Raw genomic sequence first — 24,434 nt, 5'->3', positions numbered from 1 at the left:
CCTGGAAGAAGCATCATGGTGAACCTCCCAGCCTGAGAGCAGAGGGTACTGCTGTCCTAGGAGGACCAGGACACCTGAGAGGCCTACCTGACTCTTATAGTTGTCAATCATTCCCTCGTAGTTCTTAACTGATGCCTTTAGCTGTTGGACCTCGAGGTGCGCCTGATTGAGTTTGTCCTCCATCGGGGCGAAACTAGCCTAAAAGAGGTGGCTCATGAGTAAGCAGCAGGAAGGTTTGGGATCAGGTGGTCATCCCACCCTCCATTCCAAGAGATCAGCAGAGGAAAGCCCCTTAGTCAAATCCCACCAACAGTTTTTCTTCAAAGAGGCAACAGGTTAGATACCAAATATGATCAACTCAAGTAAATATACAGATGTAAATAAATAGCATCTTTATTTCCTTTTTTGCTTATTACAAAAGCAATACATAATTATTAAAAGAAATGGAGATAAGACCAAGAAAAAGAAATCATAATGCATAATGCCTTCATGTAGGCTACAGAGCTATAGCTGGGTAGCTATTTAATTTTTTTAAACAAGAATGTTTTTTAAAAAATATGCTGTGAGGGCGGGCCGCGGTGGCTCAGCGGGCAAAGTGCTTGCCTGCTATGCCGGAGGACCTCGGTTCGATTCCCGGCCCCAGCCCATGTAACAAAAACGGAGAAACAGAATACAATAAAAAACAAGAAAATGTTTAAAAATGTTTCCCTTTCTTCCTTCCTTCCTTCCTTCTCTCTGTCTTTCCTTTAAAAAAAAAAAAAAAAAAATATGCTGTGAACTTCTAGTCAAGTCAAAATATACCCTCCTATAATCTAAAGCCTCACCTTAGCAAATGGAAAAAAAATGAATCATGGCATCTCAAATACAGCGCAACAATAAGCAGTCATTTAAGAGAGATGTCCGCAAAATGTGGTTAAATGAGAAAAGCAAGCTGCAAATAATGGATGATGGATATGCTTATACTTGAATACGTATGTTGGTATCGGGAAGGAAAAAAACTAGAAAAATACACATCAACTATTAACTGCCTAACTGTAGGCACTTCTCTACTGCATTTCTATAATGTATTAAACTTATACTATGAGCATATTTTACTTTTTTTTTTTTTGCATGGGCAGGCAGCGGGAATCAAACCTTGGTCTCTGGCATGGCATGGCCCAGCATATTTTACTTTTATAATTATAATATTTAAGAATATACACTTCTGCAATCATCATTTTCAATGGCTATATTGTATCACACTCCACTGATGTACCAGCATGTAACTAATCTATTGTTAGACTTGAAGGTTGTTCTCAATTTATCCAACTGCACAACAACAAGTAAGATGCTATTAAATTCCCACCACAATGCTGAGACTGACAATATGAAGCGCTGATGAGGAGACATGGATCAACTATACTCTCACACATCACTGATGAGAGCTGTAAATCTGTACAATTACTTTAGTGTTTGGCAAAATATATGTTGTGGTATATTCATATAATGGGATATTGTATAGAGATATAAATGAATAAACTGTTATAAGACAATGTGGCTATATTTCACAAACATACTGTTGAGCAAAAGAAGCCAGAGACAAGAGTATATAAGCCATACAAATACATTTATAATAAAAATCTATCTATAGGGTGGACCACAGTGGCTCAGCAGGCAGAGTTCTTGCCTGCACGTTGGAGACCTGGGTTCAATTCCCGATGCCTCCCTATGCAAAAAAAAAAATCATTTATCTATAAATAAAGTTCAAAAATAGTCCAAGTAATCTATGGTGACAGAAGGGTAGTGTTTACCTTTGCAGAGATAGCGGTTGTACAACTACTTTACTGTTTGGCAATATCTACCAAAGCTGAACTCGTGCAAAGGTCAGGTTTTATTTTTGATCAAAATGACCAATACATAAAATGTGTTCACTTTTCCAAATGTTAAACTTCCTTAAAATCAATCTTAGTAAATACAAGGAATCCAAATTGGAAAAAAAGAAATAAAACTCTTACTGCTTGCAGATTATATGATATTCTACATCAAAAACCCTGAAAAATCCACAGCAAAGCTACTAGAGCTAATAAATGAGTACATCAAAGTGGCAGGGTACAAGATCAACACTCAAAAATCAGTAGTGTTCTATAAATGAGTAATGAGCAATCTGAGGAGGGAATCAAGAAAAAACATTCATTTACAATTGCAGCCAAAAGAATAAAATATTTAGGAATAAATTTAAGGATTCAAAAGACCTATAGTCAGAAAACGACAAGAAATTGCTAAAAAAGAAATCATAGAAAGACCTAAATAAATGGAAGGGCACACCATGTTCATGAATTAGAAGACTAAATATAGTTAAAATGTCAATTCTACCTAAATTGATTTATAGATTCAATGCAATACCAATTAAAATCCCAACAACTTACTGTGCATAAATAAAAAAACAATAACCACATTTATTTGGAAGGTAAGGTGCCCCAAATAGCTAAAAATACCCTGAGAAAGAAAAATAAAGTATGAGTTTTTACTACCTGACTTTCAAGCATATTATGAAGCTACAGTGGTCAAAACAGCATAGTACTGGCATAAAGAGAGCTATACTGACCAATGGAATTGAATAAAGTGTTCAGATTGAGACCCTTTCATCTATGGACAATTGATCTTTGATAAGGCAGACATGCCAGCTCACCTAGGGCAGAGCAGCCTCTTCAAAAAATGGTACTTAGAGAACTGTATATCTATATACAAAAGAATGAAAGAGGGTCCATATCTCGCACCTTTACAAAAATAAACTCAAAATGGATCAAATACCTAAATATTAGATCTAAGACCATAAAACTTTTAGAAGAAAATGTAGGGAAATGTCTTATAAAATTTGTAATAGGAGGTGGTTTCCTAGATCTTACACTCAAAGCATGAGCATTGAAGAAAGAAAGAAAGAAATGGGAACTCATCAAAATTAAACACTTTTGTGCATTAAAGAACTTTGTCAAGAAAGTAAAAAGGCAGCCTACGCAATGGGAAACAGTATTTGGAAACCATGTATCAGAAGAGGGTTTGGTACCCAGAATATAAAGAGATTCTTCAATGCAAAAACAAAAAGACAAACACCCCAATTAAAAAATGGGCAAAAGACATGAACAGACATTTCTCAGAAGAGGAAGTACAAATAGCTAAAAGGCACATGAAAAGATGCTCAACTCCCCCGGCTATTAGGGAAATGCTACAAAACTACAATGAGATATCATCTAACACTCACGAGAATGGCCATTATCAAAAAAACACAGAAAACAATAAATGCTGGAAAGGATGAGGAGAAAGAGGCACACTTATACATGTTGGTGGGAATGTAAAATGGTACAACCACTGTGGAAAGCAGTTTGGTGGTTCCTCAAGAAGCTAGGTACAGAATTGCCATGTGATTTAGCAATCCCATTGCTAGGTATCGATTCAGAGGACTTGAGCGCAAGGACACAAATGGACATTTACACACGTATGTTTATAGCAGCACTATTTACAACTGTCAAGAGGTGGAAAAAGCCCAAATGTCCATCAACAGATGAGTGGCTAAACAAGCTATGGTATATACATATGATGGAATATTACATAGCTGTAAGACAGAATAAAGTCATGAAGCATATAACAACATAGATGGATCTTGAAGACATTATGCTGAGTGAAATTAGCCAGAAACAAAAGGACAAACACTGTATGGTCTCACTGATATGAACTAATATTAATGAGCGCACTGGGAGAATTTCAGTTAAGAATACAGGTTATCAGGAGATAGAAATAGGGTAGAGATTGGGTAATTAGTGCTGAAGGGAATCATCAGACTGAGCAACAGGACTTACTGTAAAAATTCAGAAATGGGTAGCACAACACTACCTGATTGCAGCACAATAATGTAAGTACGCTGAATGAAGTTGAATGTGAGAATGATAGAGGGAGAAGGGCTGGGGGGCACACATATGAAACCAGAAGGAAGGAGACAAGATAATGACTGAGATAGTATAATTTAGGAATGTCTAAAGTGTACCATGATGGTGATTAAATGTTTTTGCGTGAGAAAAACAAAGGAATGTCAGTATTGCAGGGTATTGAAAATAGATGGTCACTCATATTTTAAAACTCCAACTTCTGTGTAAGACTAAAGGGAGAAATGTTTATTTGGTACAGAATTTATATTTGGGGTAGTACATTTCCTAATTAACTTGTATGGTCAGTTTAATTGAACACCATAAGTACATGGAACCTTGAATAGGGCATGAGATTTTGTACATTTGTCCAGGTTACTGTGATGCCCCAATAAACCTCAGAGTGATGTGAACAGTAAATAAAGAAGTATTTTCAAAGTCCTCTTGGGGGAATGGGGAAAAGGAGGGAAAAATTCAAATTCCCCATTTGGAGAATTCCTGATATTCTCACAAGCAGTGGGGACAACCAACTCAATAGGCCGAGCCCTCAGTCTTGGGGTTTGCTCCTATGAAACTTATCCCTACAAAGGATAGACTAAGCCTATTTAAAATTAGGCCTAAGAGTCAGCCTCAGAGAACCTCTTTTTTTACTCAGATGTGGCCTCTCTCTCTCTAAACCGACATGGCAAGCGAACTTACTGCCCTCCCCCTCTATGTGGGACATGACTTACATGTCCCATGTAAACCTCCCTGGCAACATGGGACAGAAATCCTGGGATGAGCCGGGACTCCGCACCAAGGGATTGAGAAAATCTTCTCTACCAAAAGGGAGAAGAGAGAAATGAGACAAAATAAAGTGTTAGTGGCTGAGAGATTTCAAACAGAGACGAGAGGTTATTCTGGAGGTTATTCTTATGCATTATATAGATATCCCCTTTTTAGTTCATGGTGTATTAGAGGGCTACAGGGAAGTACCTGAAACTGTAGAGCTGTGTCCCAGTAGCCATGTTTCTTGAAGATGAGTGTATAATGATATAGCTTCAATAATGTGATTGTGAAAACCTTGTGTATGACTGCTCCTTTTGTCTATGGTATGGATGGTATGGACAGATGAGTAAAAAATATGGATAAAAAATAAACAAATAGCAGGGGGAACAAAGGTTAAAATAAATTGAGTAAATTGAAATACCAGTGGTCAATGCACTACCACATTCTTACAAGGGGTATGGTTTTTCTCTTTTTTTTTGCCTCCAAGTTTTTTCTTTCTTTTGCTGGGGAGATGAAAATGTTCAAAAAAATTCTCATGGTAATGAATACACAACTACATGATGACACTGTGAGCCACTGATTGTATACCATGTACAGAATGTTCGTATGTTTTACAATAAAAATACAAAAAAAAACAAACTATATAGCAAAAAAAAAATCAATCTTACTTACCAAAAAATTCAGTTAAAAATTAAGTTTATACTTATCACTTTCTAATAAAACCTAACATCTGAGATAGATGAAAACATAACTTTGCACTAGAAAGTTATGTATTCATATCTTGCCTTACCACCTGAAGGATATATGTACTGACATTGGGAACCAGAAGCAGAATGACATGCAGAGGCTGTGAAAATGTTTTGCATGGGAGAAAGGGCATGTTCTCTGGCCTGTGATCAGGATGGAGCACTGTCATAGCAGCCCATTCTGCACTTCAAAAGCTAAACCTGGGTGGGCCACAGTGGCTCAGCAGGCAGAGTTCTTGCCTGCCATGCCAGAGACCCGGTTCGATTCCCAATGCCTGCATATGCTAAAAAAAAAAAAAAAAAACAGATAAACCTGCTTGGAGAAAATAGTTCTACTAGAGGGCAGGGGTGGCCACTCATTTTCTCCTAGTGCCCAAAAAGACTGGGTCCCATGTTAAGTCTGAAAGAGTGATGTGGAGGAGGAAATGCAGGCCAAATGTTTTTATCTTTTTTCCTTGTGATCCTTTAAGAAATAATGGTAGTACCTTCCATTTATTTAGCTCACTGGTTTACCTCTGTCATCATGCTATTAAGTGAAAGTATCATTATTTCATTGTTACTGGAAGTTCAGTTCATGTGACTTTAAAAATAAATGCTTTACATGATGGAACAACAACAAAATTACGTTTAGATGTTACTGCACAGGTTAAAAGCCAAGATCAAACTTGGCATGCCCCTGGTGAGCTGGGAGGGTGTGTAGGTTAAGAGTGAGGGCTCCAGAGTCAGATTCATATTCCAGTTCCAACTCCAACACTTCCTAGGGCAAATTTTTGGGCAAGAAATTTGACCTTTCTTTAAGCCTCAGAATCACAATATTGGAAGGTTGATATGAGAATTAATACATATTGTGTGACAGGACCCAGGAGTCCCCCAGGAGAATAAATGTTAACCTCAAATGCATAGTACCTTTCACATGCACTACCACATTCTGACAAGGATCACATTTCTCTTACTAAGGAAACTAGCGACGAAAAATGAAATCTCTTGCACAGTTCCCAGAGCTAGTAAGAAGCAGTCAGGACTTTTATCTGGGTCTTTCTGACTCAAGAGTAATCCCTATTCATCCTCCAGGCCCCCTTGAAGACCTTCTTGCTTATCTCTGGTACCCAACCACATATACTCAGGCTTCAGACTATCTCCACCCAGTGGTCCCATTCCCAGGTGTACTGGTGAAAGGATGTATGTATCCTAGAAAAACCATGTTTTAATCCTAATCTCATTTTGTAAAGGCAGCCATTTCTTCTAATCCCTATTCAGTATTATATGTTTGAAACTGCAATCAGATCATCTCCTTGGAGATGTGATTTAATAAAGAGTGGTTGTTAAACTGGATTACAGGCATATCTCCACCCATTTGGGTGGGTCTTGCTTAGTTTCTGAAGTTCTATAAAAGAAGAAACATTTTTGAGAATAAGAGAGATTAAGAGAGAGCACAGCAAAACGACATAGCCACGAGAAGCAGAGTCCACCAGCAAGTGACCGATGAAGAAGGAAAATGCCTCCCGGGGAGCTTTATGAAACAGGAAGCCAGGAGAGGAAGCTAGCAGATGACTCCGTGTTCACCACATGCCCTTCCAGACGAGAGAGAAACCCTGACTGTGTTCACCATGTGCCTTTCCAGATGAGAGAAAACTCTGACTGTGTTCACCATGTGCCCTTCCACTTGAGAGAGAAACCTTGAACTTTATTGGCCTTCTTGAACCAAGGTATCATTCCCTGGATGCCTTTGATTAGACATTTCTATAGACATGTTTTAACTGGGACATTTTCTTGGCCTTAGAACTATAAACTAGCAACTTATTAAATGTCCCTTTTAAAAAGCCATTCTGTTCTTGATATATTGCATTCTGGCAGCTAGCAAACTAGAACACCAGGTGTCACTACAGACCTTCAACCTCTCATTCTCCAACTTGAACGCAGAATACTCGGCAGTCTGACGGTGTAGTCTCTCCACCAGGCTGTCCCGGTCTTCCCGCATCTTCTCCTCCAGGGTTTGTTGTTGGTTTACAAGATCTGTCACCCGACTGGAAGGTTACAAAGTGAAAGCAGACTTAAGAGAACCAATTATATAGGTTCTGAGTAGCTGAAGTCTTGCATGGAATGGGACCAAGTGTTCCTACCCAAGCCATGTCACACCTCTTGCTACCTTGCCGCTCCCCAATCTCCACCCTGAGAAACCTTTGTATAATATGTGCCATCACTGTTGATTAACTACAGTTCATCATCCAATAAATATTTGAGCACTGATTGATGAGGCCCAAACAAATACACAATGCTGTTTTATCTGACAAACTCCTACTCACCCTTAAAAACCCTGTTCAGACATCCCCTCCTCCCCCAATCCCTCTCTGTATCATGTCTTCTTTGTTTTCTCCCACTACACTGAGAATTCCCTGAGGATAGCAACTGGCAATTAGTCAAGTCCACAGCTGGTTCTCAGGATATGTTAGCTAAATTGAGTTTAAAAAGACACCTCCTTGAGAGGACTTAAGTGACTTAGAGACTGAGTTAGCACATGGTGACCCCTCCTTAGCCCAGGGAGCCCTATACCCTTTGCTAGTACAGGGTAACTCCATGAGGACAGGGACTACATTTGTCTTTTTACTGGTATAACCCTAGAGGTAAACACTTGGCTTGGTATTTAGTAGATGCTCAATAATTACATATTTTAATGAAGGAAGAAACAAATGCCAATCTAAGGATGACACTGAGAATGACTGGTTATTGCTGACAGTTACCAAGTGGTAAGTGTGAGTTCAGTCACAGACAACTTGAAGCCCCTTTTGCTCCCCTTACTGTCAGGCCATAGCACTGGCCTACGGACTGGCTGGCACTGGCAAATTAACTGCTGTTACCACATAGACAATGGATAAAAGACGCTGGGATCACCAGCTGCCCCAACCCCCAAGAACAGGAATGAGAATCCCTGCACACCTATTTCTCATGCTGAGCAGACTGGGGATAAAAGGCAATGCTTTCAGAGCCAGACTCAAACCTTGGCCCTGAAGTCAGACCCAGGACTCTGTGACCAGAGAAATCCGGCCCCTCCACAGTGCCCACCAGTGGGGTTGGAGCCTGGGACAGGGACCAGAGCCTACACCCCTAATACAACCAGAAAGCCCAGCTCATATCTCCGCCTAGTGCAGCTCTGACCAGTGGAGACTGGCAGCCACATGAGTCTGCCTCAATGGACAGGCTCCTTCCACCTACATGCCCGACACCCTCTGTTGTCTCAACCTCCCTCCTCTCCTAACAAAAAACGTACTCATTCAGGACAATAATTTCCAGCTCAAGATCCCCCTTATCTTTCACAACTTGATTGTAGCGACTCCTCCATGATTCCAGAGTAGATAAAGCTTCAGCGACATAAAGATCCTGGGAACAAAAGTGACAACAGGGCTTCTCAGCCTGATGGTCAGCACTGAGGACTCAAGGAGCCAGGGACAGGGCTCAACCTAAACAATCCTTCACCCTAATAGCTTAAACTTCACACCTGAATTCACTTTTTCTGGGGAGCACAAAGAGTGATAAGAGAGAAACCAATTGTTGTGTACAGATTTCCAGTAATCACATACATCCTTCCTTAACACCATTCTGACCCATAATATTTACATGGCTAAACTGTGCAATAAACCCTCCAATCATCTCTAGCCAACCACCCACCCATGCCCCCAACTACCTCCCCTCTATCCAACCATCCATTCTACCAGCTCATTCAGCCTTCCCACTCCCAGCAGCCCTCCATTCATCTACCCAGACACCTCTACCTAGCTTTGCCACATCACCCACCTGTCCAGCCACCGAAACCACCTCCATTCATCCACACATCCACTATTCATCTATCCCACCCACCCACCTCCATCACACAATACATCTCAGAACAGGAGAGAAGTGGAGGCCACCCCAGACCTGCTACCTTGTCAGCAAGTTGCACGTGTAGTTGCTCAGCATACTCCTCACTTTTCTCAGCTCGCTCCTTCTGGGCTCGGATGGCCTTCTTTAAGGTCTCTTTGTCACGGTCTCCCTTTTGCTTCAGTTCCTTCAACTGCTCCATGATGGCTTCCACTTCTGCCTTGTGCTGGTTCCCACTGCGTTCCAGGTTCTAGGGAGGGAAAGTCAGGGAACAAAGAGGGGAGAGGGAAGAGGGATGAGGGAGAGAAAAGAGAGAAGGTGGGAGCAAGATGAGAAAGTAAAGGGAAAGGGAAGGCATAAAGAGAAGGGGAGAGAAAGAAGGAAGGGGAGAGACATAAGGAAGGGGAGAGAAAGAGACAAGCGAAAACAGGGAATGAGGCAGAGGGAGAGAGGTAAAAACAGGTCATCTGCATGAGGGCTTTGGGCTTCCTTGATATGGACGAGGAATATGGCTGCCCATAGCCCTTCCCCAGATCTCTCATTTTCTCAATTCAAGTTTAACGGAAACTACAAAAGCTCGATGGGTTCCCCAGATCTCTTTACCCATTGGGTCTTAGTTCCAAGAGGACGGAACTCCTCTGGAATTCTTCTCTGACTTTCCAAGTTGAGTGGTCAAGGAAATTCCCCATGCATTTCTTTCCATCACAGCACCTTTTCCACAGGGTTGTAACTGCTGGCTTAAGTTGTCCCCCTCAGAGGAGGGTCAGGACAGGACAAACCATGGCTGGCTTGTCCATGTGTGAATGTCCATCTAGCACAGGCAGAAAGTGCAATGATAGTGTATGGGATGAAGGCAAGGATGAAGGGAAAGAAGCCAACTCAGGAGCCAGCTGCCTATCATGGCTGTTAGTCAGCAGGGCTATGATCAGTCAAAGAACTGAAGATCTGAGAAAAACCCTAGAATGAGCTGAGACTTAGCATCAAGGGATTGAGAAAACCTTCTTGACCAAAAGTGGGAAGAGAGAAATGAGACAAAGTGTCGATGGCTGGGAGATTCCAAACAGAGTCGAGAGGTTATCCCGGAGGTTATTCTTATGCATCAAGTAGATATCATCATGTTTTTCAAGATGTAATGGAGAGGCTGGAGGGAACTGCCTGAAAATGTAGAGCTGTGTTCCAGTAGCCAAGTTTCTTGAGGATGATTGAATAATGATACAGCTGTCACAGTGTGACTGTGTGATTGTGAAAACCTTGTGTCTGGTGCTCCTTTTATCTACCTTGTCAACAAAGGAGTAGAACATATGAAATAAAAATAAATAATAGGGAGAAAAAAAAAAAAGAACTGAAGATCTGACCACAGAGGATCACTGGGCTCACAGATGCAAAGAGCAGTTGAGACATCCCCCTCCACGTTAGTAAGACTGAGCCTAAGGAATTAAGTGATTGGCCCAGGGGCATGGCACCAAAAACCTTCAAGGTCTCTCTTGCCACCGCCCCCAAGTCTCTTTGAAGCATGAGTGCTTTGGTAGCACAGCTGCCCCATAAACCTGTGTGTGATACCTATGGCCAAGCCATGTTCATGGGCCTGACAGAGAAGCTGGCCTTGGCTTGCCAGGCCCTCACCTCCTCCTTGTAGGGCTAGAAAGTACCTTGATCTGCATGCACAGGCGACTGTTCTCAGCCTCTTTGCACCGAAGCTGAGCCTGCAAATGTCCACGCATGGATTCCATGGACTTAGAAAGCTCAGATGCTGTCTTTGCTTGAGCCTTTGGAGAGAAAGATATAAAAGCCACACAGTCAGGATTTCAGCTCTCTAACTCCAAAGCATATTCCTAGCCATTGTGTCCTACTAGTGCATAAAAAGAAGCAAATGTAGAGGACAGTACCTTCTCACATTGAATTTCCTGGAGTAGCTCTTCCACCTCCTTGTCCTTGTCTTGCAGCAGTAACAAAAGGCGCTGGGAAAGAACACACACTGTCATATGCCCCTGGGGAAGGGCAAAGAGGCCACCCCAGTGGGGAGGGAGACACTTGTAGGTGGTGGCCACTGGGGCCCAAGGTCCCAAGTATATTCGCCTGTCACACAGACCCTGGTTGGAAGTATCTAACGTCTATGTTAAATTTTTTTTTCCCTAAAATAAGCACGTATTTATTTTGCAATTTTAAAAAGTAGTGTTAATTGTGGAAAAACACTGAAAAACAAAAAAGTTCTAAAGAATCCTCATAATCCCCGCCCTCTGCTGTCCCCACCCCAAACACAGAGGTGATTACTATTAACACATATTTAAAAAGTCAAATTCAAGGGGATAAGGGGTACAGGATGTTTGGAGTTTCTTTTTTTTTTCTTTTTCTTTTTTTGCCACCTGGAATAATGAAAATGTTTGAAAATTGTGATGATGCATGCACCACTGTAATAATACTGTGAGCCAATGATTATATACTTTGGATGGATTGTATGGTGTGTGAATATATCTCAATAAAACTGCATTTAAAAAAAAATCATATTCATGTTCTGTTCTATAACCTACAATCTTACATTTACCATAATATGGTTAAATCTTCTACATCTTTTGAACCAACCATTTAATGTCTCAATTTACTGATGTTATAATTTAACAAACCCCCTTGAGATAGGGATTCAGGCTTAATCATCACCATTACTGCTCAATCTCCACTCTTTACTCAGGCCAGCATTTTCCACAGTGATGTTTAGCCAGGCATCGAGGGTCAAGGACCGAACCTTGGAAAACTTAGCCTTCATCTTCTTTCCCTCTCCTGGAGATCTGCAGTGGCCATTAATACATCAAAGACTCCAAAAGGTTTTGTAGTTAAGAAACCTGTTAAATGTTTTGCTCAGGCCAACTAATTGTTTCCTGAATTTATTTGGCCACAGAACCCCATTTTTCTCTCTTGTACCCTTTAACATCTTGAGGAACTTGAGGTTCCACAGAATAGACTTTGCAATGGGCTGCCTAAGGAGAAATTCCCAGAATTGGAACTGATGAGTCAAAACGCATGCATTCTTTTATGGTTTTCTATCCATAATACAAATAAGAAAACTTATGTTACATTACCCTGATATTTTTTAAATCCATCATCTTTATCATAAATATCCCTCATTAATACTCAGCTTTGTGATTCAAACTCTAAAGGGATCAACTAGACAAGTCTAGTGAAGCAGGGCTTGTGAAGTCGTTCCATTTTACAGACCATGAAACTAAGACCCAGAGAAATGCCAGAGCAGGGTTCTGCATTAGCCCTCCTACCTCGACTCAGCATCTTTATGCTTTGTCAGCAAACCCTCTCGACACCTGTACCCTCCAACTAAAGCAGGCAGGGAGTGGGGGAGAAGGGTGACGATGGACAACTTTGTTACCGCTTTCTCTGAATCTGCCTCCGCCAGCCGTTTTAGTAATGTTCCTTGTTGCTCCATCAGCCTTTCAGAATCCTTTGAGGGAAGGCAAAAGGAAAGCCAAGTGATAAGGAATAAATTCAGATACCTATATTCTATTGATTCTTTTCCTTTTCCAAAAATTTTATTTCTAATTACAGAAGTAAAAAATGAATACATTCTCATTGTAAAATATTTAGTCAACATCGAGATAAAGCTAAAGTTCCCCTCACATTCACCTCAAAATCCTACCCTGCTTTTTTACCAGTTTGCTGAGTCTTCTTCCTGTCCTTTTTCTATGCATTTACATGAACTGCACCTAGAGAAATATCTTTCTGGGGGGAGGTGGGGTGTGGGGAGGGATTAATACATATTTTTACAAAAATTATTTCATACTGTATTTTTGTGCTACAACTTGATTTTCCCCCTAATGATATATCCGCCGATATTTCCATGTCAATAGAAATAGATCTACCTGGTTTTGCAACTACAAACATTGTAGCAATGGACATCACTGGGCATGTAAAAAATGCCTTTTTAGCGTTGCTGGGTTGGAAGGTTTGTGATTTATGTCTATACTATATCCTTCTGAAATGCCTTCCAAGTATTTCCACCAGTTTACACAGTGGAAGCAGGGCCTGAGTGCACTTGTGTCCCCCCACACTTACCAGCAGAGGACAGAAGCCTATTGCCAGTCTTTGCTGCACTTGCTGTTTAAATTTGCCTTTCTCTAATTTCCAGAGAGGCCCAGCATTTTTTCATATGCTTATTAGCCATTTGAGTTTCCTCTTCTCTGAACTGTCTGCTCACCTCCTTGCTCATTTTCCCACTGGGCTACATCTTTGTGAGTAGCACCTGTTCTTCTTATAGGGCACCTGAACAGAGTATCCCTTGAAAGACGCTAACCCTCCCTTTCGCTCAGCCCCAAAGATCCCCTTCACAAGCCAAGAAGAAAAGGTTCCCTTGTTTGCAAAGTTCTCCAGCAACAAGAAAAAGCAAAAGAGATGGGACATACCTAGGACAGAGACTGAGAGCCTAAAGCTGCTCTCTCTGCCCCTTATACCCATGTCCTCCCAAGCCTCAGGGAGACATAAACAAGCAAACTGTCACCCAGCTCTTCTGCTGTCCTGTGTGCATGACCTCACCAAAGCCTCCTACTCTAAGAGCCATGCAGTATCACCAGCTCCATTTTACAGATGAGGAGATCGAGGTTTAGAGAAGTGAAGAAAGTTGCTTGAGGTCACACAGCCAGGAATGTCAGAGCCTGGCCCTAACAGAGCTGTACCTGTACATAAAGATGTGGGGGAGGAGGGAAGTATGTGTGTGTTTCAGATGGACACCAATAAGGTCACAGTCTGGGTAAGTTTCCCATCACACTGAACACTCCCCAGTGAACACCAAGTTGGTGGGGAGAAGGTGCTGAGTGCTAAATAGGCATTGATGAGAGAGACCTGAACAGGGAACACCTATTGTGGGTGGTAGTCCTAATTAGCTGACTCTTCATCTTCAACTAGAGATTTGGGGATTCCAGGGTGGTAGAAGCCAAGAAGTCAAAAGGAGAAAAACTGGGTAGGAAGAGGTTTCAGAAGGCACCAATCCCAGGATAAACAGCAGCACCACCTGCCATTTAGCAAGCATAACAGTACGTGCCAGGCACTATGCAAATCCCTTGTCCATAGATCATATTTCATTCCTACATCAACCCTATGTTGAAGATGCTATTCCCATTTTACAAGTGAGGAAACTGAGACCAAGAGAGGTAAAAATCAGCAGCCCAAGATTGTCAAGCCAGGAATGAAACAGTTACAAATATTTTAGAGAATAATGTGGCCATAACTAGCAAAATTAATAGAAACTTATTCTAGAAACTCTCAAACAAGTACACCGGGATAGTGCACATGACTGCTTAAAGTAACGTTGCTTGCAACAGCAAACAATTGAAAAATATAAACGTCCATCAACAGAATAATGGATAAATAGTGATATAGTCAGAAAATGAAATACAGTAGCGAAAATTATCTTAGGCCTCAAGAATAAAAGTGAATGAATCTCATAAAAAATAATGTTATGTGAAAGAAGCAAACTGAGAAGAACACATGAAACAGTATCACCTATTTTACCCATGTAAAATTTTAAAACATGCTAAACAAAACTACGCTGCTTGGGGATTACATAGGAAAGTGATAAAACCATCAGATTGAGATAAAGTTTTGCTTTGAGGAGAGGGAGATAAGGCTATCACAAAAGAAGATGCAAGAGGGATTTAACTATGTAGACAAGGTTTTATTTTGGAAGCTAGGCAGTGGGTACATCACTTTTTAATATATTACCTATTTTAAATATTAATTTTTTAAAACAAAGGCAAAAGAGGCTGAAAACGTTAAAAAAAAAGATGCTGAATTGAAAAAAACATTATTATTTTGAGGCACTTGCCATCTCTTCAATATTGGGGGGGGAGGTGGGAGTGAGGACACAGGGACCAGGAATCCAACTTCGGTCTCTCACATGGCAGGCAAGCATTCTACCACTGAAACCTGTGCACTCTTTATCTCTTCAATTTGAGCCAAATAAGAAAATGTTTATACTGTCAGATCTTTGCAGAATCATTTGTTAACATAAAATACACTTCGGAGAACACCTTTCAAGAAAAAAAAAAAAGATCCCACAAAATTTGTGTTTGACCTTATCCTAGCTTCTAAGGTCTTTCATGTGCTACCTAACCAAGTTTCAATAACAACTAAGACAGTCCTCATCTACTGGGTGCCAGGCATTTTATGTGAATGATTTTGTTAACCCGCTCTAAGGCCCTCTCGGGCCAGGTGCCAATATTACTTCCCTTTTACAATATTATCTCTGTTTTACAGACCAGGAGACTGACAAAAAGGATGGGCATGCAATGCTGGAGGTGGGTGGAGCTGAGTCCAAGCATGCCTCCCCTGGTGGGGCAGAGGCCAGGAGCTCACCTCTTTGCAGTGCTGTTCCCTCAGTAGGTCTCGGAGGGTGCGGTTGGTCTCCTCAAATGTGCTCAGCTTCTGCAGGAGAAGTTCCTTTTGCCTCGTCAGGGTGTTAATGTCCGTGCAGGTCATTTGTTTCTCCTGAAACACAATCATGCAGTTTCAAAAAATGCAGTGGGGAAAGGAAGGAGGCAGCAGAGGTAGGCTGGTGCCAAAAAGCTCAGGGAAGAGCTGGGATAGTTCAAAAGAAGACTGTGTACAGGGTGAAGGTGGTCAAGGGCAAGCTTCCTGGGGAACTGGAACTGAAAGGATGGGTAGAATCTAAACCTGCTGAGAGCAAGAGGGAAGAAAAGGGCTGGAGAGCTCACTGTAGGCAAGTGCAGTTGGAAAAGATACTTCCTGTAAGAGGTGAGGGAGAGGGAAGACACATGATGGCTGATACTTGCAGGAATTAACTGCATGCCTTAACTCAATGTGATCCCGGGTAACCATGATGAGGTCTCCTCAGATGCCCTGGCCACCAGAGGTCATCTTTGAGGGTCAGGGATCTGGGGATTAAAAATGGGGGGCAGGGGCTGAGGAGTTAAGTGTGCCCTCCCCTGGCCCTGAGATGTCATAAAGTCAGCCTGATGATTACATAGAGACTCTACCCCAGCCTGGAGCTGTCCCCTCTCCGGGTCCAGTCCCAGGGCTGGGGTGTTCTGCCTGCCACCTACCGTTTTCAGTTTCCCGATGGTATCCTTCAAAGCCATGACCTGCTTGGCAGCAGCGGCTCCATCCATTTCAGCCTCCACCAGCTTGGACATGAGGCACTCCTTCTCCTGCTGGAGGTGTTTCTTCTGCAGCCTGGGGCCAGTAAGGAGAGGGCTGTGTAAGCCCTTCCAGGCCCCTGCCAGCCCAGAGCTCCGAGGCTCGCCTCACAATGCCCTGTGAGGCTCACCTCTTGGTCAGGGAACAGTGGGGGAGGGGGCAGGGGCAGCCCTTCTGGCCCAAAGGGCTTTCCAGAATGATGAGAGCCAGAAGTTACCCTATGTGGGAAGCAGACCAGGGCCTCCACTCCCAGTGACAGCACACCCCCTGTGGCCCTGCTCGCCTCTCAAACACCGCCATCTAGTCCTCATCACCATCGTCTCTACCCCTGGCCACTACCACAGCCTCCTAAATGTCACATTCAAACCTGTTTTTGAGCCTTCCCATCCACCCACCATACTGAAGCCAAATTTGGTCATGCCATCCCCCTGCTTTTAAAACCTTTCCATGGCTCCCAACTCCCTCAAAGCAAACACCTTTAAGTGGCCCTGCCAATCTCTGTGGTACTTCTAATTCTCTGTCCTTCTTCCTCCCCCATCTCTGGTCTGCTTTCCATTTTTAATCACAAACTCCTTCCCACCTTGGGGCTTTCACATGAGCTATTCCACTACCTAGCAAGCATTCTTCCCCAACACCCACCTGTCTAACTCCTAACTATGCTGCAATATTTGACTTGAATGTCACTTTTTCCAGAAAGCCTTCCCTGACCACCCCTCCCTGCCCTTATGTACTCCGTGGGGTTCTCATTTTCCTCACAGTGTAAAACACAAGGGCAAGCAGGTAACTGTGACTGTGTTGACCAGATATCTCCCGAGCCAGATTGTGCTCCGACACATTAGGCCAATGCCTGTGCCTGCCTCCTCTATTGTATTACATTCCCAGGTCCTGGGCCAGCCTGGCAAGAGGAAGAAAGTCTGTGGAGCAGGGAAGGGTGGGGCAGGGCAGGGCAGGACAGGGTATGCCTTACATGGTAAAGTCCTTCTCCTCCTTGATGCGCTCAATGTTGTGTCTCAGCACTGTGTTCTCATGCTCAGTCTCAGCCAGCTCATGGGCCACCTCCTCCAGCTCCTCCTTGCGCTCTTCCAGGAACCTCTTAGCCATCTGGCGCTCACCCTTCTGCATCTTGACCTGTGCAAGGGCACAGCAGGAAGGGGCCGCTGAGGGGAAGAGCTTCCTCTCTGCCACACTGCTATATCTGTTGCTTTGGACCAAAATAAGGACACCTCTAATTGAGAGCTATGTGGCTATGTAGGCCTTGTGCCAGGATCCTTTATGGGCATTTATTCCTCACAAAGCCTCTCTGGGTAGATACTATTCTCCTCCTCATTTTATAGATGAGGAAACTGAACGCAGAGAGGTTGAGTGACTTGCCCAACGTCGCTCAACCAGCTGAAGACAAAGCCAGGATGCAACCACGGTCCTGCAGGCACACACCATAGGAGGAAAGATGTCATAAATGGCTCCCACAGCTGTGGGCTATGGGGAAAAGGAGGACTGTTGCCAAGCAGCCAGTCCCACTGTCTCCAGGAGGGTCCATGGTACTCAAGAACAGGGGGGAGGGTTAAAAACAAAGGCCTTGTTGCCATTCAACTCTGCACATTAGTACCAACTCCACCAACTTCCTAATTTGGGACCTTGAACTTCCAGGCTGTTTCCAATTCCATTTCCCACCCAAAGACAAACTAAACAACTGAGGACAAACTTCCTTTGTGTCTTTCGGACTTTCCTAAGGTTGTTGTCAAACTTTTCTATAAAATACAAAGCAGAGATCCCAGTTTCCCAGCCACTTCATCTCTAAAATGGGGACAATGAAACCATCAACTTCATTTGCTGTAATTCAAAAATCGAACAGGCCATCCACGTAAAGCATCAGGCAGCATAAGCATCAGCCCTGAGGTAAGTGCTCAATTAAGAGGGTAGTTACCAGTGATGCAGTCTCCCCAGCTACCTCCCTGGGGGCATTCGTAATCCTGAGCAAGCCTGCAGAAAGGCGGCCTGAGGAAAGCATCCACCAGAAATCCACCAGGGCATTCCCACACATCCTAAGGGCAGTAGCCGCCCCAGCCCCCACCCCTCTCACCTCAGACTTGAGACAACCAACCGCATTCATTAGACTGTCAATCTTCTTATCATAACGGTTCATTTTACAGTGACCTGAGTCATCATCTTCAGTTGAGAGGTCACTTAACCGCATCACTGAGACCAATTTTTCTGAAGATGGTGGCGTGATTTCTAGGCAGTGAGTTGGATTCTGACAGAGAGGAAGCAGAGACACATGAACTTGTAAGGCAAAACCTCAACCATCAGTTCTACCATTCCTGGTTGACCATGGAAGCTTACTCATTTACTATGCAGGAAAAACTAAAAACAGCTAAATGTCTAACAACAGGGTCCCAGGGACAGAGGGTACACTTCACCCACTTGGTGGAACATTATCTACCCATTTTTAAATGATCATTTTGAAGAATGTCTAATATAGAAAGAAAAAGCTGTGTTACAACATTGTTAAAAAAAAAAAAGATATGACAAATTGGCAAAAGTAGAAATAATACCCAAAATCGACGTAATAAATGTTTTCATATAGCTAAGGCAGGTCATTAAAAATCTCTTAAACGAATTTCAACTTATGTGTGTGACTAAAGCAAAAAATGTTCATTTGGTACAAGATTTCTATTTTGACTAGTACATTTCCTAACATAACCTATGTAGATAGCTTGATTGAACACCATAAGTACTTGGAACTTTGGGTAGGATGTGGGATTTTGTTGGTTTGTCCAGAGTGATGCCCCAATGAATCACAGAGTGATTTGATCAGTGAGTGGAAAAGTATTTGCAAAGTCCCCTTCAGGGAAGGGTGAGAACAGGGAGAAATTCAACTTCCCCAAGTTGAATTCTTGAGTCTCACAAGCAGTGTGGACAACCAAAGTTATAGGCTGAGCCCCCAATCTTGGGGTTTGTTCATACAAAACTTAATCCCACAAAGGACAGGTCAAGCCTACTTAAAATTAGGCCTAAGAGTCACCCCCAAGAGAACCTCTTTTGTTGCTCAGATGTGGCCTCTCTCCCCAACCAACACAACAAGCAATCTCACCACCCTCCCCCTGTCTACGTGGGACATGACTCCCAGGGGTGAGACCTTCCTGGCAACATGGGACAGAAATCCTAGAATGAGCTGAGACTCAGCATCAAGGGATTGAGAAAAACCCTAGAATGAGCTGAGACACAGCATCAAGGGATTGAGAAAACCTTCTCGACCAAAAGGAGGAAGAGTGAAATGAGACAAAGTGTCAATAGCTGAGAGATTCCAAACAGAGTCAAGAGGTTATCCTGGAGGTTATTCTTACGCATTAAGTAGATATCACCTTGTTGTTCAAGATGTAGTGGAGAGGCTGGAGGGAACTGCCTGAAAATGTAGTGCTGTGTTCCAGTAGCCATGTTTCTTCATGATGATTGAACAATGATCTAGCTTTCACAATGAGACTGTGTGACTAGAAAACCTTGTGTCTGATGCTCCTTTTATCTACCTTGTCAACAGACGAGTAGAACATATGGAATAAAAATAAATAATAGGGGGAACAAATATTAAAATAAATTTAGTTTGAAATGCTAGTGATCAATGAAAGGGAGGGGTAATGGGTATGGTATGTATAATTTTTTTTTCTGTTTTCATTTTCTTTTTCTGAATAGATGCAAATGTTCCAAGAAATGATCACGATGACGAATATGCAACTATGTGATGATATTGTGATTACTAATTATATATGTAGAACGGAATGATCAAAATAGGAATGTTTGCATTTTCTTTGTTGTTTTTTGGTATTTAAAAAAAATCTTTTAAACAAACATGAATATGATAGTGGCTTAGTTAGGGAAAAGTGGAGAAATTTTTTTTAAGTGTTTAGGACTAATCATTGCTATCTTGATTGTGTACAAAAATATTATTAGAATTATTTAGGGTAGGAGAGGGTATGCTATCTGAAAAATACTTTTAAAATATTTCAACTTAAAAAAGATTTTTTTAGAAATGCATGTGCCCTTGAGAAAAGTTTGTGCAAAACTGTATAATCCAACCTGATTGTAGCACAATGTTAGAATACTGAATGAAGCTGAATGTAAGAATGTTAGAGGGAGGTGGCCTGGGGGTACAAATAAAAACAGAAGGGAAGATAAATGATAAAGACTGAGATGATATAATCTAGGAATGCCCAGAGTGTATAATGATTGTGATTAAATGTACAAATTTAAAAATGTTTTTGTATGAGGAAGAACAAAGGAATGTCAATACTGCAGGGTGTTGAAAACATATGGTAATTAATATTTTAAAACTTTAACTTATGTGTGAGACTAAAGCAAAAAATATTTGGTTCAAAATTTATATTCTGACTAGTGGATTTCCTAATATAGCTCATGTGGACAGCTTAACTGAACACCGTAAGTCCATGGAACCCTGAGTAGGGCATGAGATTTTGTAGGTTTGTCCAGAGCAATGCCCCAATAAATCCCAGAGTAATCCCAGAGTGAACAAAAAACTACTAGCAAAGTCCCCTTTGGGGAATGGCAAGAAAGGGGGAAAACTCAACTTCCCCAAGTGGAGAATTCTTAATATTCTCACAAGCAGTGGGGACAACCAAAGCAGTAGGGAGAGACCTCAATCTGGGGGGTTGTTTATATGAAACTTAACCCCACAAAGGATAGGCTAAGCCTACTTAAAATTAGGCCTAAGAGTCACCCCCAAAGAACCTCTTTTGTTGCTCAAATGTGGACTTTCTCATCCAACATGACAAGCAAACTCACTGCCCTCCCCCTCTCTACATGGGACATGACTCGCAGGGGTATAAACCTTCCTGACAACGTGGGACAGAAATCCTAGAATGAGCTGGGACTCAGTACCAAGGGATTGAGAAAAGCTTCCTGACCAAAAGGGGGAAGAGCAAAATGAGACAAAATAAAGTGTCAATGGCTGAGGGATTGCAAAGAGTCGAAAGTTTATCCTGGAGGTTATTGTTATGCATTACATAGATATCACCTTTTTAGTTAAGGTATAATGGAGAGGCTGGAGGAAACTGCCTCAAAATGAAGAGCTGTGTTCCAGTAGCCAGGATTCTTGAAGATGACTGTATAATGATATACCTTCACAATGTGACTGCATGATTGTGAAAACCTTGTGTCTGACGCTCCTTTTATCTACCTTATCGACAGATGAGTAAAACATATGGATTAAAAATAAATAAATAATAGGGGGCCAAATGTTAAAATAAAATTAGATTGAAATGCTAGTGATCAATAAAAGGGAGCGGTAAGGGGTATGGTATGCATGAATTTTTTTCTGTTGTCTTTTTATTTATTTTTCTGAATTGATGCAAATGTTCTAAGAAATGATGATGATGAATATGCAACTATGTGATGATATTGTAAACTGATTATATATGTAGAATGGAATGATCATATGTTACGAATGTGTTTCTTGTAATATTTTTTTAATTTAAAAATTAATAAAATTTTTTTAAAAACATGGATTAAAAATAAATAACAGGAGCAACAAATGTTAAAATAAATTTAGTAGATTGAAATGCTAGTGATCAATGAAAGGGAGGGGTATGGGGTATGGTATGTATGAATTTTTTTTGGTTTTCTTTTTATTTCTTTTTCTGAATTGATGCAAATGTTCTAAGAAATAATCATGATGATGAATATACAACTATGTGATGATATTGTGAGTTACTGATTATATATCAAGAATGGAATGATCATACGTTAAGAATGTGTTTTTATGTTGTCAAGTTGAATTAAAAAAAAAACTATAATACAGCATTTTGTTTTTAACTCCTTTAAGAAAGATATTAATATTCTGGGGGCCAGAGTTTCCACTGATTTTTTTAATATATTGACTTTGACTCTCTCTTTCTATAAATTTGAATATTTCTCATCATTTGTACAGGTCATTGCCCTTCTTAAACTGAAGCTACTTAGGTTCTGTATCAATTTTCAGGAAAAGATGTCAGCGTTCAGGAAAAAAAGAAGTGTTTATAAGGGTAATACCGTTAAATCAAACAGTAGGACTTATAGAGCACAATTAAAAAACTTAAAAATAAGTTTTAAAAACACCTTTTGTCCCAGCAATTCTATTTCTAGGGATTTATTAAAAATAAGGATGTGAATCAGTATCTCTATTTAAGACAAGCTTATAGCTAAATGTATGACAAGATAGTATTGGTTAAGTATGCAATATTACAAATATACACACAATGGAATACTGCCTTATAAAAAGAATGCCAAAACATGTCAAACAGAAAAGAAAGTTATACAAGTAACATATGATCGCATTTTTACAAAAACCAAAACGAGTCTATTCATAAGATCAGAAAGGCTTCCCACCTAGGGCTTACATGGTCTTCCAGGGTGGTAGATTAGCGGCTTTTTTTTACTTTATTCTTTGCGCTGATTTGGTTTTTCTAAATTTTCAACAATTGTTTTTATAGAAAAAAGGTTATTTTTCATTTTTAAAAGGAAAATAAATAAATATGTATAGCCAATATGATTACAACTATATTAAAAAAAAAAACTATATAGGAAAAAAGTGTGATAGTAAATATAACCAAAATATTAACAGTGGTTATCTTCCCGGGTGGGGAAGTAGAGATAGTAATAAGAACAGGACCAGAGGGGAACTTCTGGGGACGGTTGCAACGTTCTGTTTCTTGATCGGAGTAATGGTTACATAGACATATTCCATTTATAAAAATTCACTGAGTGATACACTTATGAGGTGTGTACTTTTTCTTTATTTTTCAACAAAAACTTTTTAAAACATAACAGCAGTCAGATTTGAGTAGACGGACAGGGACTGCCTATTTTTCTGTATTTCCAACTTTTTATAATAGGGGTAGATTGTCTTTCCTAAGAGGGAAGAAAAAACCTAGACCCCTTCTTCCTCTGAAAGACAATCTCATGTATCAGAAAGGGTTTAAAAATTCAAACAAGAATCACACTCGTGCTCACAGCAGCTTCTGTGTTCCATTTCCAACTTCACCCTAAACTTTTCACCCCCTACGATCTTTTTCCCCTTGTCTACATGATGGAAAAGGTCAGGCTAAAGCCTCCCACAAACACAGAGAACCACCAGGAAATGAAAGGGGCTGGCCAAAGACAGAAAGCATGAAAAACAACTACTGGATGAGCTGCTGAAAGATCTTGGACAAGTAACCATTCTGGGTCCCTCCATCTCCAGGATTCTAAGGCCTCAGGAACGGAAGTGGGCATTGAGCCTTCTGGAGGAGACCATAGCTCCCAGCAACCCAAGTCAACAGGAAGTCAATTCCATAGCAGCATATCTTTTGACTTTATACCTTTAAAACTATCAAGACTTTTCTCTTTTTGAAAAGACAGTTTTAATTATGAAATTTATACTTGTTATAAAGAAATTCAAACAAGTCAGAGAAACTTCGCCCACATTCCACATCCCATAGATTATCAGTTTATCGTTTTTTGTATATCCTTCCAGAAAATGTTATGCATATACAAATGTGTACACACACAAAGACACCCTTTTTTGTGCAAACAGGGCCAAACCCTACATGCTATGCAGCTCCATGCTTCATTTCATGTATCAATATCTACCTTAATCTTTATAATGGCTACAGGGTATTCCATTGTATGGATGTGTGTGTCCTAATTTAACCAATACCTTCCTGATAAACTTTTAGGTTGCTGCCAATTTTTCTCTATTACAAATAATGCTGCAGCAAACATCTTTAGACACAGATCCCTGCACTCCTCTGACATTTTTAGGATAAATTTTTAGATGTAAAAGTGCAGAATCAATGTTTTGATAGATGATGCCAAATTGCCTTCTAGTATGGGTGAACCAGTTTCACAGTACTACTAAAAACATCTACAAAGGTTTGCTGATATCCCATATGTTTCCAACATGAGATATTTTTAATCTTTTAAACTTTTATTAATCCAATAAAAATAACAATTCATTGTTTTTGTTTTTATAATATATATTATTGATTGC

General features: G+C 41.0%; 1 protein-coding gene across 20 annotated transcripts in view; it reads right to left on the bottom strand.

Annotated features, from left to right (window-relative positions):
- Positions 1-24,434, bottom strand: part of ODF2 (outer dense fiber of sperm tails 2) — a 50,162-nt gene that overhangs the window by 19,605 nt on the left and 6,123 nt on the right. For all 20 annotated transcript variants that reach the window (XM_077146396.1, XM_077146431.1, XM_077146450.1 and 17 more), the window contains 11 exons: positions 18,498-18,668; positions 17,385-17,545; positions 16,324-16,453; positions 15,617-15,748; positions 12,639-12,710; positions 11,149-11,220; positions 10,912-11,028; positions 9,327-9,512; positions 8,676-8,785; positions 7,299-7,434; positions 88-198 (listed from right to left, as the gene is read on the bottom strand). In XM_077146396.1, coding sequence (XP_077002511.1) covers positions 88-198; positions 7,299-7,434; positions 8,676-8,785; positions 9,327-9,512; positions 10,912-11,028; positions 11,149-11,220; positions 12,639-12,710; positions 15,617-15,748; positions 16,324-16,453; positions 17,385-17,545; positions 18,498-18,668 — 1,398 coding nt within the window. The remainder of the gene's footprint in view (positions 1-87; positions 199-7,298; positions 7,435-8,675; positions 8,786-9,326; positions 9,513-10,911; positions 11,029-11,148; positions 11,221-12,638; positions 12,711-15,616; positions 15,749-16,323; positions 16,454-17,384; positions 17,546-18,497; positions 18,669-24,434) is intronic.

This window comes from Tamandua tetradactyla, chromosome 2 (genome assembly GCF_023851605.1).
Source record: "Tamandua tetradactyla isolate mTamTet1 chromosome 2, mTamTet1.pri, whole genome shotgun sequence".
Lineage (NCBI taxonomy): Eukaryota > Metazoa > Chordata > Mammalia > Pilosa > Myrmecophagidae > Tamandua > Tamandua tetradactyla.
The sequence above is the reverse complement of the archived record's forward strand: the minus strand, read 5'-3'. Positions and strand labels throughout refer to the sequence as shown.